Below are 15,653 nucleotides of genomic sequence, written 5' to 3'. Positions count from 1 at the left end.
TCTCAGCTTGAGATGTTACTGGGTTGAACCACACGTCCTGTAATTTTCTCCTGAATCTTTCCCTAAGTTGACTTGTATTTTCATTTCCTTTGCAAAGTGAGAGAGCTCAAAAAAAGGCCTGATGATGTTTCCTCGTGATTTCCATGTGTTCTCCTGTCATTCCTCTTAAATGCTTTCTGACCTTCAGAGCTGATCATAAAAGCGCTTTCATAATTCTGCGGTAATTTCTGATTCTTTTTTCAGTGCTACACTTTGTGTCTAAATGCAGTGATTGTGACTGTCAGGTTCTGATTAACGGTTTCCAGAGTCAGGATTGTGCTGTCAGACAGGTTGAATCTGATTTATGAAAACTTTAGCTGCAGAGGAAAGATTTTATAATAATTGGTCCTCCTAGCTTCTCATCAATTGCTCCATCACTTCAGATTAATTTCTGCAGGAAATCGTATCAGCAAAACTGTCTCTCTTGGTTTAGAGACTTTTATGTGTTTAAATATTTCTTCCCATCTGACCACTCTTTGAGTGGTAAAGTGTTGTTATTATCCTCACATTGTGGATACTTTTGATTAAGGAGTTCATAAATGGCTAGTATTCCACCTACATAAAGGGCTGCTGCTCTCTTTTTACAGTCCTGTCATCCTACAGTGAGTTGAGTGAGGACGGGAGGACTGTCACATGCTAATAAGTGAAGAGGCAGCACATTTATGTGCGATCTCTGTGAGAGCATGTGCTGAAAATGAGATGTAGCAGAAAAAAAAGACAGTTTCTCTTGACAGTCTGAAAGGAAGAGGAAATTAAGCAGTTACATGAATATTGCAGTGCAGGAATAATGTTAGAAGGAAAGGATCAACCAAAGGAAGGAATGATTCCGAGGATGTAAAGGCAGTTCAACATCAGTCGAAGTGTGAGTAGCTACTCCAGAAAGATCAGTTTGGAGACTAGAAGAGACAAGGACTTTGATTCAAATGAGTTTTTCAAAGACAAAATACAGTTGGTCCATGCCCACGTTTTTGTCCTAGAAGACCATGACCTCAGGGCAGTCGAAGTCAAGGGCAGGACTGCTGTCTGTTCAGCTGGTCTGTGGGCCTAACCAAGCATGACTCCCTCATTCCTGTTCCAATATATTTTTTACTAATTTTCTTCATGAAATCCCAACCTGAGGCATGGCATCCAGTCTGCCTCTCCTTGTGCAGGCACCATTCCCACATATCTTCTTCTGTTCCATCTGTCCTTTCCATGGACTCATTTTCTCCACAATTAAACATCTTGGTGCCCTGATTAAGTTATTCTCTGTTACTTCAGTTACATCCTATAGTCTTTATTAAATCCTGATCATCATTTTGCAGCCCTGTTTTTAATACTCATTTTGCTTCTGTAGGAACAGTAAAGTTAGTTTATGTCTCATTGGACTACTCTTTTTCACCACCAGTGTGTTGTAGTTTCCTCTTTTGCTGGGTAGCAAAGCAGAAAATAGCATTTTACAACTGTTAATAACTACCCATTTTTCTAAGAGAGAAAAGATTTCCCTGCAGCAACCTGCATAGAAATTCTTTCCTTCACATGACAGCAGGGAAAAAAAAAACATTTTTACATTGCTTCCTCTTTTAACAATCACTCCTTCACTGAGTCATACCTGCAGTCCTCTCATTTCACCCAAAAGATACGGATTATACCATAAGTATCAAACAGCCAAAATGGTTTGAGTATATAGATTTTCTTCTGCTGCTTGTAGTCAGGTGAAAGCACCTAAAACACTTGTTTTAATTCTGCCCCAAGACACCTCCAGCAGTATCTGTGTAGCTGAAGTGTGATTTTCTGCAAGGAGCAGGCTTGTGGCACTGCAAATGATGGTTATCAAGGCCCTGCACTAGCAGTTCTGTGTTTTCCCCTGCCTTTTGATCTGCCTGGTCTGACAAGAAGTACAACCTGACTGAAAACATTCCCTGGAGGTGGTCCCACAGACTCATTGGCACCTTCCTCTAGCCCATACTCACCTTGTGTGCAGCCTAGCAGATGAGTTGTGTCCCAGCTAAGAGCAGCTGTGAGCTAAAGGCAGGGGTGTTGTAGCTGTGTTGTGTGGGTGTTTGACCTGCACCGGTAACTAACACAATAAATCACACTTTTTGATGCAGATCTGGACCACTTTGGGTTCTGTCTGCTGAAGCTTGCTTTCCCTTTCCTTCTGCTTCTGCAGTAGCCCTATCCCTCCTGCCTCTAGAGACATGGCTGCATGCAGACACTGATGTCTCCAAGGGAGGTATATTTTTTTTGTATGATACAAGACACTCAGCATAATCTGCTGGTGTAAATACACATTTCAGCACTGCTTCCTCTCCACTCAAAATCAATCATGCTTACCATGACAACTTACTTGGCAACCCTGTCAGATCTGTAGTTGCTTAGAGTTTTGCTTTTAAGGCACTCATTTTAAATAAAAGACCTGCTCTTTTTAGAACATGCATTGTAATTTTTCCTGGTCTCCTGTCTTTTTTATTTTGTTGATAATTCGCTGAAATACATTTGCACAAAAGCAGAACACAAAATACAGTTTTGTATTTTCATGTACAGAAAGTACATCACTGTGTGTCTTTGATCTTTTGGATGCAAGGAATTCTAAAATGCTTCATTGTGCAATTCCTTCACAATCTTTGTTTGAATTACCTTAAATAATAAGTATGCTGCAAATCTCTCAAGTTTGCTGTCAGGAGTTTGTAGGTTTCCCGTGTTCCCTGTAAGTCAGACGTGTTTTTTTCCAGACAGTGAACATTATCTTTGAAAAAAACCCAGAAAATGAGAGTGGAGATGCCTGTCAGACAATCCAAGTTAATGTTCTGGACTGCGACACCATTGGCCAAGCCAAGGAGAAGAGCCTTCAGGCTTTCCTTAATAAGAATGGCTTTCTCTATGGTCTTCAGCTGGATGAAATTGGTCTTGGTAAGGGAGTGTCACTGTGTTGTATTTTCATGGTGTTCACTGGTCTGTCTGTGAAGTTTTCCTGTTAGGAATTGCTACTGTTGGTTTTCATTTCTTTTTTTCTAGTGTTTAGGCAGAACGTAGCTTTTGTAAGGAATTTATAGGGAAATACTAGATCATTTATACTCCCACTTAGAACACTGGAACTGCATCTGCTTCACTTCTGCAAGGACTTGAGCATGCAGTTGACAAACATGTTATTTATTGAACACGTGTAATGTATATGTTCTTTTTCTGGGTTAAGTAAGGTGGTCCATCCAACTCAATACAGCTGGTTGATAAATTCTGTTAATTAGATGGTGCGTCATGATAATCAAGTACTTTAGTCCCTACCTGCTGTCCCTCCAGCATTCCTTCCCCACCATTCCTTCCAACAGGCCTACATTTCCCTTGATCAGGAGAACCTAAAATATAGTTTATTTACAGCCAGATTAGGTTTATATAATAGCTCACAAGTGACTCATAAAGATACATACAGTATCTACAGAAGGAAATTAGGCCATTCCAGCAAATCAGTTGAGCCATCATTTCTTGTTGGGTTTTCAGGAGCCCGAGGTCACATAAAAGCCTGAAGTTGCTTCCACATGCTCCAACAGGAAATCTAACAGTCTTGCACAGTGGCTTGTGAAACCTTTCTTGTGGTCCCAATGTGGCCATAACAGCAAGGCACACTTGTGCAACAGAATAACTAGATCAGATGAAAGCACCTCCAAAACCTCTGCCTTGACCAAGACAAAGCAAAGCACCAGTAGCCTGGTGGAAGCCACCCAGGCTGTTATCCCAGAAAACAAATCTGTAGTGTGGGAGTGGAAAACCAATCTTGTGTGACCTAGCACAAGGACAGAGAGAAACAGCTCAGTTGGGAGCCATTGGTCCAAAAATAATTAGGTGTTGTTTTTCTTTGCAAACATCTGTGCAGTGAGAATGCCATTAGAATGTAATTGTTTTCTGTTGCTGTCGTACTGCAGAACTGGTGTCTGAGGAGCAGCAAAGAGAACTGTTAGATATTGATGGTTCCTCTGAGGTGATGGAGGATGGGATAAGAAAGCTAAATACCATCGGTCATTACGAGGTAAGCATGGAAGCCATGCCAATGAATTGAGAAGCAGCTTCTCCCCAGCTCCAAAATGCTGTCTGCACGGAAGTATCTTGATGCATCAAACTGTTGAAGAGACAGCTGAGCATCGCCCACAGAAGGAAAGAGCTCTGTGACGCACAACTTTCTTGCCAATGAGTCATATGGTCTCTGTTAGTTTTCAGAGGTTTGCCTGCTGCAGGGTTGTTTGGTTCAAGCATACCAGGTAAACTGTTACTGCTGTTGAGCATTTCAGTTGCCCATCTAAGGTGTTTCAACTGACACTAGTCAAAATAGAGGGTGATGGGCTGAGGTAGCATGTTCAGCAGATGATTGCTCTCAGATGATATGGGAGCTCACATTTTGATGCTCACATATAGATTTTAGAAATTAGGTTAGCATGCTGAGTGCTTTTAGTGAACATCTTTATGCCTCGTTGAATCTGAAAGTCTGGCTCAACACATAGTCAATTTTTATTTAGTTAGAAGTTTTTCTCATGAGTGTATATGTGTGCCATGCAATGCAGTATGGTGTTGAGAAACCTGAGCCAGCCTTGAACACATTGCTCTCTGTGTGAGCAAACACACTGCCATCCACAGAGAGAAACAGGGGCTCCTAGCAGGACTGCTTGTAGCTTGAGCTACTAGCTCAAGCTTGTGGCTGCTCAAGCTACAAGCACAGGGCTGCTCAGAGCTGGAGCAGGAACATTTGGAGTCACTTGACAGACAGATTTCTGGAAGCATTTTTGCTTTCCTTACCTTTCAGTGAGGGAGCACTGAACCCAGGTGTTCTGAGTCACCATCATAGAATCATAGAATAGTTAGGATTGGAAAGGACCTCAAGATCATCTAGTTCCAACCCCCCTGCCATGGGCAGGGACACCTCACACTAAACCATGTCACCCAAGGCTTCATCCAACCTGGCCTTGAACACTGCCAGGGATGGAGCATTCACTACCTCCCTGGGCAACCCATTCCAGTACCTCACCACCCTAACAGTAAAGAATTTCTTCCTTATATCCAGTGTAAACCTCTGCTGTTTAAGTTTCAATCCGTTACCCCTTGTCCTATCACTACAGTCCCAAATGAATAGTCCCTCCCCAGCATCCCTGTAGGCCCCCTTCAGATACTGGAAGGCTGCTATGAGCTCTCCACGCAGCCTTCTCTTCTCCAGGATGAACAGCCCCAACTTTCTCAGCCTGTCTTCATATGGGAGGTGCTCCAGTCCCCTGATCATCCTCGTGGACTCCTCTGGACTTGTTCTAACAGTTCCATGTCCTTTCTATGTTGAGGGCACCAGAACTGCACACAATACTCCGAGTGAGGTCTCACGAGAGCAGAGTAGAGGGGCAGTGTCTTAAGTACATCCAGTACCATCCAGTGTCTTAAGTACAGCTTGTCCTGTGCCTCTCTTGAATCTTGTCTATATATTAATGTGGGACTTCCTCCACTCTGTATGAAAACATTGCAGTAAAGGTCAAAGTAGATCTGAACCTGATTAGATATCTGAACTTCTGTCTAATGTGGTAGTACCCACCCTCTTTACTACAGGCAGCTGTTGCAAGTACTTGCTCCCTGATTTTACCAGGCAGCTTTTTGCATTTCCTGAGCTCATGCCAATGCCATGGTCAAAGGCATTCCTCACAACAAATGGGTCTGCTCCAGCTGGTCAGTGACATCCCTGGGTATCTTTGTCCCAGCCCTTGTTTTCATCTAAGGTTTCTGCAGGCAGATGCAAGTTAGGTTGGAGGCTCAGCTGTTCTTGCAAAGCTGTAACTACACTAATTATAGGTTAGCAGCTGCCTCATGGGAATTGTGCTGGGTATCTGTCTCTTAGATATTTTAGTTCACTTCTTCTGAAACTGACAAAATCATATACGTGTTAGGCAGAAGCTTGGTGACATTTTAGGCAGTGACGTAGTGGCAAGTGTCAGCCATTACCGTATATAGTTTATTTTCTTGTATGTATGCATATTAATACAAAAAGGGGTGTACAGGTGTCCAGTTAGCATGACAAAGGAACATTTCATGCACAGTATGAGGGTAGTAATATTGCCTGAAGAAATTCCAACTTACATTTCAACACTGCTTGAGTTTTGTTGCAAGCCTGATTTTTTCCTTTTATTTGCTAGACTTTAATGTTAGAAAGGAACCAGGTTTTTGAAACTGGGAAGTACCCTCAAATCTTTTTAAGGCACTGGAGCATGAGGGATGTGCTGTAAAGGTCCCAGCATCACCAGTCACTCCAGAAAAAGCAGACTTAGTTTCTATACTAATTTTAAAGTGTTCAGGTAGTGGATGCTTGCGTTTTTGTGTAGTGTTTCTAAGGGGAACCAAATCCGCTGTACTCTTATTGGACTTTCATGTGTTTCTGACTTATGTACTCCATTTGTTCTAACTTTTTTGCTCCTGGTAGGGTTACTGATGTGATTATTTATGAGGTCTGCACTATTTGCCTGAGAATGACCACAGGCCTTGACAAGAAAGTTGCTGATTATCATGATGTCGTATTTCCCACATGAGAAGAGAGCTAGAGAACCACTTTCAGATCTGCTTTCCAAGTCAGAGGTCCATTTCTCAATCTGTATCTACGTTGCATTTTCCAGGAGTAGGCACAGCCCCAGATATCAAATCTGAATGATCCAGGGAGCTCACTGACAAGAAATGAATTACAGGGAGGACAGCAGGCCTGGAGAACAAGGAAGAGGGGTAGAGCCACACTACTGCATCTTCTGTTTTGCAAACCAGCAGTACTCCATGTTGTATGGATCTGAACAGATCTCCCCCCTCCCTGTTTTTCCCCCTCAGTAACACGCCTGACAAAGTAAAGATGTTTTGAGGTGCCCATGGGAGCAGCCCACCATGAAAGTGATAAAGGCAGCAGGACATGAAAAGAAGAGCTATTTTTTTGTTTAATTGGCTCATACTGAAAGAAACAGCAAGTATGGCTGCTGCAGCAGTGATAGGGAAGGGAAAGTGTATTCTGCTCAATGCTAAGAGCATAATTTATCCCAGAAATAAAACCGGAAGTGGGGGCTGGGATCATGGCTGCACTGTACCAACGCCTCTGGTTCCTGGAGGGAAGCACAGTTCTCCCACTGAGCTCTGCCTGTCTCCCTCAGGACAGGAGCCAACACATTTCAGCATCAAGCTGCTCTCCTGCTTCTTGGAGAGGGAGTGGAGGGTGCATATTGCCCACATTGCTGTGGGATAGGGTGAGCTGCTGGGTAGCTGTGTTCCTGTTTACCTATCTTCAGGGCCATGTAGGAAGACTCTCTGGGTTTGTGTTACGTCACAAGCCAGACTTAGAGCATATTCTCACTTGTAGTGTGTTTTAAAGCACTCTGTGTTATCTGAAAGAGCTCTTGGAACACTGTGATAAACAGAAACCCTGTAAAAAGTCATAAAATAGATTGCATTCACTTTCCAGGAGCAAGTGTAAGTGCAGATTTCTTTGGTGCGAGACACAGCTCTTGATAGAGTATCTTAATGTTAAAACTGGTTTCTTCCACCAGGCTGGCTGCCAGGGTTTAAAAAACACTTAAATTATCTTGGCAGAGATCCCTTCCTAGGACTGGCCAGTGTTTTTTGTAATTATAGAGGGAAGTACACAGCACTTGGCAAAATGCAGCATTTGCCAGCAGAGCAGTGGTGTCGTTCTCAGTAGGAGCTGGTTTTGTGTGACTCTGATAATAAAAGCATGACTTGTCAGTTTCTTTTAAAGATAATAGTTACTATCCTGGCAGCAGTGTACATTCAGGGAGGAGGGAAGGAGGGGTTCGGATCTTGACCTTACAGTGCACAGGGCGTAAGTATTTTGCTGATTTTGAAAATAGTTGGGAGCACCAGGCTGGACCCTCAACATGGCCCCTCCATAGGGCATGGAGGGAATGGACTGAGCTGAAAGAAAGGGGGCCAGAAGAGAAACCATCCTTGTGTTGCCCTCCCTTCCTCACCTTCCTGTAAGATCCTATTGCTCTGGAGCCGGAGAATTCAATCAGGGCAATCTGTAGAAGCAGCACAAAGCAGCGTGTGCAAATGAAAACGTCCAAGTGGGGGCTGAACCAGAAAAAACAAAGAAAGAGAAAGGTGTTAGAGGCCGGTTTGCTGGAAGAGCTGCCTGCATGCCTGGCCAGGTAAGGCTGTCAAACTGCAGCCCTGGCTGCCTGCTGAGAGCTGTACACACCATGGGGAGAGCGAAGCAGGCTGGCATGCTCTGCACTGCCGCAGACTGAGGTACAGAGGAAATGAAACCGAGGACTTTGTGAATTCTTCTGTTTTAGTGTGATGTGTTTGGTTTTTGCTTTCAGATTTCAAATGGAGCAACCATAAAAGTCTTTAAAAAGAAGGTGACTACCCGATCAGGTAACAAAGGAACTGCAACTTGTTTAATCATGTGCAGAGAATGGGCTGGGAATGCAGAGAGTTGAGCTGCGGCAGTTTGTATCTTAGTCAGTAGGAGGTCAGAAAAAATGGTACTTTGATACAGCTGAACCAAATGATGAGCCATGTTACCCTGGCTCTGGGTGTGTGGCAGGCACAGGGGTAGTGGGAAGAGTAAAGGACAGAAAGACTTACAGTTGTCAGCAAATGAATCTTGAAATACTTAAAGATACAGACTCAGGCTGGAAAGCAGGACAGGGAAGCACAAGTGGCACTGACAAGACCAACACAGGGAACATGACCTGCTTCAGTGCCTGGTGGTGTGCATCATGGATATAGTGGTGTGCTGTCCAGAGACAGACATAACAGAAAAATACAGTTTTGGAGCTTTCCTTATTCTCCTGACTGTGTTTCTGAAAGCTTTTACTCTGCTGTCTCAACAGCAGGTCAGGAGTTACAGGGTGCTTACAAGGGGTCAGTTCATCTCACCAACCCCTGTGATGCTGGTTGCTCCCACCCCAGTTGTGACTTTGGGAAGGTGTACTTTCTTTAGCCCTTGGGGGGAAACAGACACTCCTAGTGTGTAATTCACCACTGAAGTGGACATCTGAAGTTAGGAGAGATGTGTCCCTGAGGTGCAAGTCATTGGGATGGCATTGCTCTCTCCCTCAGCAAGAAAAGGACTGTCCTCAGCCATTGCTTTCAAGCCTGACCTCAGCCTGCCTGCACAGAGTACTCTTAGACTAAAGCAGTGCAGTCATCTCATGTGCTATCTGTTGTCCTCCTTTCAGAGGAGCTGCAATTTGCTGCCAGCTTACTCCAGCAGCAGATGATGATGCCCTAGCTTAGTGGTCAGAGCTACAGGCTGGCACTGGGGAGGTGAGCAAGGTGTGTTTCTCAGAGGCTTTCCCACACGGCAGGCAGGAAAGCATGACGCTGAGCCTGCTTGCTTGGCGTCCTGTCATGAACAGCCCAGAGTCCAGCAGCATTCACAAGCTTGTAGCTGTGTGTTTCATTAATGCCTGTTTACTCTCTGCTTTCTGTTGTTTAGATGTGGACTACTCTGATGAACACTGTCATTTGGTGAGTTCTGTCATTACACTGTTAAGTGGGGGATTTTATACTAAGCTGTATTTGTATCTGTGTAATCTCTTTAATCACTTCACGACAGATTTTACCAGACTCCGAAGCAAACAAAGATGTGAAAGGAGCAGGTCACAAGGGAAAGCAAAAATTCAAAGTGAAAGAAATGTACCTGACAAAGCTTCTGTCAACCAAGGTAAACTTTAATGGCCTTGTTTTGAAGAAGGGCTGATGTTAGGCTTGGCTAGTTTGCCCCAACAGAAATAGAAATTAAAGCAGAGATAATGCAACTTCCTCTATGTGTAACACTGTGCTACATATGAATTGTGACCATTCGCAAAGACAAACACATTTTCTAATGCTAGAGTTCTAACACTGCCCACTACTCACACTACCTGCTCAGTAAGCACAACCTTTCTCCTCAGGCTGAAGAAAAAAGATAGTTATTGAGCTTATAGAGAGTGAATTTTGCCAATGGGTCTCATGGGATATGAACAGTCCCTTCTGGAGAGACAGTTTAGAGTCAACAGTCTCCTGACTTTCTACTAGAATTTGCCCAGCTTAGAGACAGCTTCCAAGACCTGAGTTTCACAAAGTACTGCTCATGAAATTAAATCTTCTAGGGTCTCAAATTAAGCATCCAAAGAGACTAGATTAATTTTAAAAGCAAGGTCCTTAGGATTCATAATACGATTACCTAATTTATACAATGCACATTTTTTTAGGAGTAACCCTGCTCACTGCCTCAGTTTCTGACTTACTCAAAAGGGTTATAAAACTCTTTGCAAGAGTATGTTAAAATATTAATCAGTGTACAACACTGAGAGCTGTGTGATACCAGAGGCCAGAAGGGGTGGTAATTATGGCTGCCTTGCATTTAAAAATCTATCAATCATTATTTCAGACTGGTCATTTCTCATTAGCTGTGGAAACTAACATAAGCCCTTAGGTACTGCTGGAGTAAACCAGAAATATCATGGAAGACTGGAGTACAGAAGATCAGGCTCTTAGGAAACAGCCCTTTTAAAAAGTTTTGAGTTAATAATTTCATTCTCCAAAGTAAAATAATGCTCCAAACAACAGTGCTGTGATATCCTCACTGCGAAATTCCACCCATGATGCACACTGCACTAAATGAAATTGCATAGAGCTATGTCTCTGTCTCATCCATACATGCACACAGAAGCAATTGAAGAGTTTGTAACATGAAATGAACTGGCCAGTAGCACATCAAGGCCCTGGGGTACACTTGAATCCTACTTGCTGAGAGAAGACGGAGCTTCAGAATAGATGTGAAGAAGAAGAAAACACAAAACAGTGTTTGTTTGTCTCTACCTATACTCTTTGATGAGCAACCAAATCCTTCCATTTCTGAACCAAATAGCTTCATTTGTGGATCAGAAATGCCCATTTTTTTCAGTTCTTCTCTCTAATACTAGTGTCTCTATATGCCAGCCAAAGCTGTTATTCCTGAATTAGATCAAGCACCACAGTCACTTGGCTGTGAAGTGTTGATGATCACGTGTTCAACATGTGTCACAGATGGCACCATGAAGACCAGTGCCCCAGAAAACTGGTTAAACTTTCGCTCACCTCCCTTTTACTTCAAGTCACAAGTTCCAAATGCCTTTAGCAATGGTGCCCACAGCATCTGAAGAGTTGATGTCTTTGATGTAATGAGTGATTCCTTCCACCTACAATTTATCACAGAGTTCACCACAGTTCTCATGTTGGTAAAGTGATAGGGTGTGTGACACGTGAAAGCACCTCATTATGGTGTATTTGTGATTTCTTTTTTGGTATTGACTCTCCTGTTTACCAGTAATCCCTGGGCTTGGTGTTTGCCACAGGCATATTATAGTTCCTCTGTGTGGTTACCATGGGGCATGCTCAGTGCCCCGAGACAAGAAATCAGTTCTTTGCTTTTGTAACAGTAGCACTGTTCCTTTTGTTACTTTTCAGGTTGCAATTCATTCAGTTGTTGAAAAGCTCTTCAGGAGCATTTGGAGTTTACCCAATAATAAAGCACCAGTTGCCATCAAGTATTTTTTTGACTTTCTGGATGCCCAAGCTGAGAGCAAAAAAATTACTGACCCTGATGTGGTCCACATATGGAAAACCAACAGGTATGATACACGCAGGAGTGCATGCACCCTTTGAAGTACCTGCAGGTTGAGAACCTTATTTAAAGATGGAAAGCTGGCTGACTGATGTGTGTGCTCCCTGCTTGCTCCCTTTTCTCCCTGATCCCTTTTTTAACATGAATAGGCAGACCAGAAATGTGCTTCTTTCCATGAGTGCAGTGTAATTAAAACACCATTTTAAAGCAGCTGTGTGTTACCTGAGCTGTTAATTTTAAACATGCTTGTTCTTTCTCTGTCTAGCCTTCCTCTTCGCTTCTGGGTGAACATACTGAAGAATCCCCAGTTTGTCTTTGATATTAAGAAGACTTCACATATAGATGGCTGTTTGTCTGTAATTGCACAAGCTTTCATGGATGCCTTTTCTCTAGCTGAACAGACACTGGGGAAGGTAATGCTACCCTACTATTCTTTTGCTAACTTCTCAATCAATGTCTTTTTCAACTGTATAATGATTCAGGAGATGGATCTGCTGACACTGGGGGCAGAATTGTCTGGTTTAAGCTGAGTTTCCATTCTTTGTTGCTCCTTCTCATAAGACTTTGAAGAATTCACTGGAGTGAACAGATAGAGCTACTAGAATGCCTTACTTACAACTGCTGCTTGTCTTCTCTGCAGTTAGTTTCTGCACAGTGTGTTTATAGAATATGTGGAAGAGGGTGGAAATGGGAAGATCTTAATGAAGTTTTAAAGAATTTTTAAGCAGAGGTCTAGGAAGTATTACCATTATTTGATTAGTCCAGATTTTGTCTGCTGCACACCAATGTGCAGGAAGCACACATAGTAAGCTCCTGGCAGCTATAAGAATACTTGAAAGAGCTCTGAAGTTTGAAACAGTTCCTTTCACATGTATTAGCTGCTCCCTTTTATATGCAAAATTATTTGCTGGAGTAACAAGTCCAGAAATCTTACATTCAGAAGTTCTCTAGTACATTGTCCAGAACTCCAGGGGTCAGAAATACTTCATTTTTCCCAAGGGTATTTTTCTTTTCTTTGGACCACAGCAGGAAGCATTTGTTCAGGTTCATGCTACCAAGAAATACAGGCTAGAGATTCCTTTATCTTAAAAATATGTCTATAAAAATGGACTGATTTTGTGTGATCTGAACCAACTGCTCATCTGTTAAATAACAAATAATGTGCACATTTATCTTACTTTAGGAGTGAAGTGTAATGAATTAAAACTAATCACATCACTTAATGCAAAAGCTGCAAATGAGCATGCTCTGTTAGGTTTGTGCTGAACATCCATTGTCAAGTACTGTTGATACAACAGTTCCCCTTAGCCATTTGTAAAGGGATGCTGAAACCTCATAAAGGTTTGTAATGCAGTAAACATCCTGTGGCTTTTTACTACTAAAATGTATTTACTTTCATGATTTTCAGCCTTTTACCTTAAAAGCCTGTAGACACTTGGAAAACAAATATTTAAATCATTTCATCACATGGTGGAAACAGTAGTGACAAGGTATCACATGGCTGTGTCATCTGTTAGAATTTAAACTGGAGCAGCAACAGGAAACTACCAGCCCCCACTTTTACATTCTGAAAACATGGTTTCCAGGTGGTGCTCCAGCTCCTACCACAAACATCAGCATGCACTTCCTCAGATGAGCCCAAAGCTAACCGGTAGGTCTGTGCTGACCTGAGCTGCTGAAGCCCTGGGGAAAAAAAACAGTCCTTTTGGCTGTGCATGCCTGGCAGTCAGCTCTCTGTGCTTGTGAAGCCCTGAGTGAAAGGAGTAGTAGGGACCACAGAGTTTGAGGTGATCCTCTGCTGTGACAGGATCTGACACGTTACCCTAGGGGAACTTTCCCCAGCACTGCTGTATCCTGTGTGTCAATTCAGGTGTCAGCCCCAAGCCCTTTGGTTCAGCTTTCACAGTTTTTCAGGTCTGAGGAGCAGTGAGGAGGAAGAAAGAATGAAAAATATATCTAAGGGACAAATGTTCATCAGTCCTGATGTCAATAGAAATAATTATATGGCAGGTGTCATGAAATACAGTGCACTATTCCTGAGGTCCTGCGTCTGTGGTTCATCTTTATTTCAACCTTGATTCCTTGCATATAACCACTGCAAAGAGAAATGAGTCACACAGAGAACAGACACAATTAGATGCAATTATCTGTGTGGAGGTGGAACCTTAGGAAATCTGTGCTGTGAAAACTGACAAAGCTTCAAATATTTTCTTTTAAGGAAGCACCAACAAATAAGCTTCTCTACGCTAAGGACATTCCACACTACAAGGAAGAAGTAAAAGCATACTATAAAGCCATCAGGGATCTGCCTCCACTGACCACTTCAGAGGTTGAAGAATTTCTAACTCAGGAATCTAAGGTATGGCTGAGAAGCAGCACCTTCATTTTCTTTCATGGTAAGGTTTTTAAAAAGGAGAACTGTCTGACCAGAGCTGTTTTGTGTTTTAGAAACATGAAAATGAATTTAATGAGAATGTGGCCTTGAATGAAATCTACAGATACATAGCGAAGTACCACGAGGAGGTAAGCACGTCTCCTATTCCTGCTTGACCCTTTAATGTCAACTTGCTATCTCAGGCTTGAAAGTCGGACTTGACAAGAAGCTGGCCTGTGTGAGCCACTGAGTGCCACTCCAGATAGCCCCTCAGTGGTGCAGCTGAGGCTGCTCCTCCTGCTGAGCAGCCCCCACAGTGGCTGGAGCCCCCACCTCTTGGAGTGGTCACAGGCCAAAGGTTTGTAAATGCACCTTAACTGTGACAGTGCGTTTCACAGAGATGGCAGCAGCAAAATCCTCTCTGCAGTTTTGAGAAAGTTCCTATGTAAGCCTAGACTTCCTGTTGCACTGTGTTTGCAGGGTATCTGCTAACGCCTGTCACAGCTCCTGTGCATGTGCTCCATTTCCCTGGAGATTCAGAAATCAGACACCAGGAATCTCAGTTTAATAGTCAGTACAAACACCCTAGCGAAGCATGCTCAGCCTTACAGCAAGAGGTGTCTGCTCCTTTCCCATCATAGCCCTCTTATGCTCTGCTCTAATAGTCTCTCTTAAAGAAGCTCCAGCTTCCAGTCCCTGCTATTGCTAACACATCTTTTCTCAACTGAAAGCATTTAGTCACAAGCTACCTCTAAGCAGCTTTGTAAGAAAATCCCTGCCCTCTGCTTTGCATGGTAGGATTCTCCACTCCATTTTGCTCAGCATCCTTAACAGAGGCTGCGTGTGCCTACAGAGGGAGGCAGATAAGAGCCAGCTGGGGCATGTTGCCTGAAAGCCTCATTACCACTTCCAGCAGGTTGTCTGGGTCTCCCAGCAACCAGACCTTGCTCTCTTTCATGCCCAGCAGCACAGCATCAGCACGTACTATAATCATTCAGCTCTCAGTCACCTGTTAGCTAGCTTACCAGTTCAGATCTCTAACATCTCAAATTATCTGGGTTCAGCATCACATCTTCACCTCTTAAAAGATGCTTGGAATGATACTCAAAAGTGGTACTACACTTTATTGAGCTCATTAAGATTGTTGGTAGAGGAGACTTCAGAACACTTTCTAATCTTGTTTCCCCTTGCTTTCTTTTTTGAAGCTAGTACTAGCTAAACTTACCCCATTCTTAAAAGGAAACAGTCCCTGTGCTCTTCTTCCTCTGCCTTTTGACTGGGAGCAGCTAAACCTCATTCATAGTTCACTGAGACCTCAGTCACTTTGTAGAGTTGCCAGTAAAGAGTTTCCAGACAGCAGGAGTGCTCTTTCCCATCCCCTGGGCCAGTGTGAATTGGGCCAGTTAGAGAAAGAGAGGCAGTTTGCCCTCAGATTATAGGGCAAAGGAAGAGAAATAAAGTTTCATTTGCAGATCTGCTCTAGGCTAAAACTGGAACACTGGCCTCGCCTCGCACTTGAAGAGATGAACATGTGTTGGATTTGTTTTGGGATTTTTTGCTTGGCTCTGTCATTTTTTTCTGTGGAAGTGTTGCAAATCAAAATGACTTGAAAGGAAAACTACCAAAATAAAGTGTTAAAGTCAGAAAAGA

At 43.0% G+C, this 15,653-nt stretch overlaps 1 protein-coding gene across 1 annotated transcript in view; it reads left to right on the top strand.

Annotated features, from left to right (window-relative positions):
* Positions 1-15,653, top strand: part of PLXNC1 (plexin C1) — a 72,262-nt gene that overhangs the window by 53,227 nt on the left and 3,382 nt on the right. Inside the window, exons 22-30 of the mRNA XM_031043726.2 lie at positions 2,754-2,931; positions 3,939-4,042; positions 8,355-8,409; positions 9,479-9,510; positions 9,599-9,706; positions 11,473-11,636; positions 11,895-12,042; positions 13,848-13,988; positions 14,078-14,152. Of these exons, the coding sequence (XP_030899586.2) occupies positions 2,754-2,931; positions 3,939-4,042; positions 8,355-8,409; positions 9,479-9,510; positions 9,599-9,706; positions 11,473-11,636; positions 11,895-12,042; positions 13,848-13,988; positions 14,078-14,152 (1,005 nt within the window). The remainder of the gene's footprint in view (positions 1-2,753; positions 2,932-3,938; positions 4,043-8,354; positions 8,410-9,478; positions 9,511-9,598; positions 9,707-11,472; positions 11,637-11,894; positions 12,043-13,847; positions 13,989-14,077; positions 14,153-15,653) is intronic.

Source organism: Melopsittacus undulatus, chromosome 5 (assembly GCF_012275295.1).
Source record: "Melopsittacus undulatus isolate bMelUnd1 chromosome 5, bMelUnd1.mat.Z, whole genome shotgun sequence".
Lineage (NCBI taxonomy): Eukaryota > Metazoa > Chordata > Aves > Psittaciformes > Psittaculidae > Melopsittacus > Melopsittacus undulatus.
The sequence above is the reverse complement of the archived record's forward strand: the minus strand, read 5'-3'. Positions and strand labels throughout refer to the sequence as shown.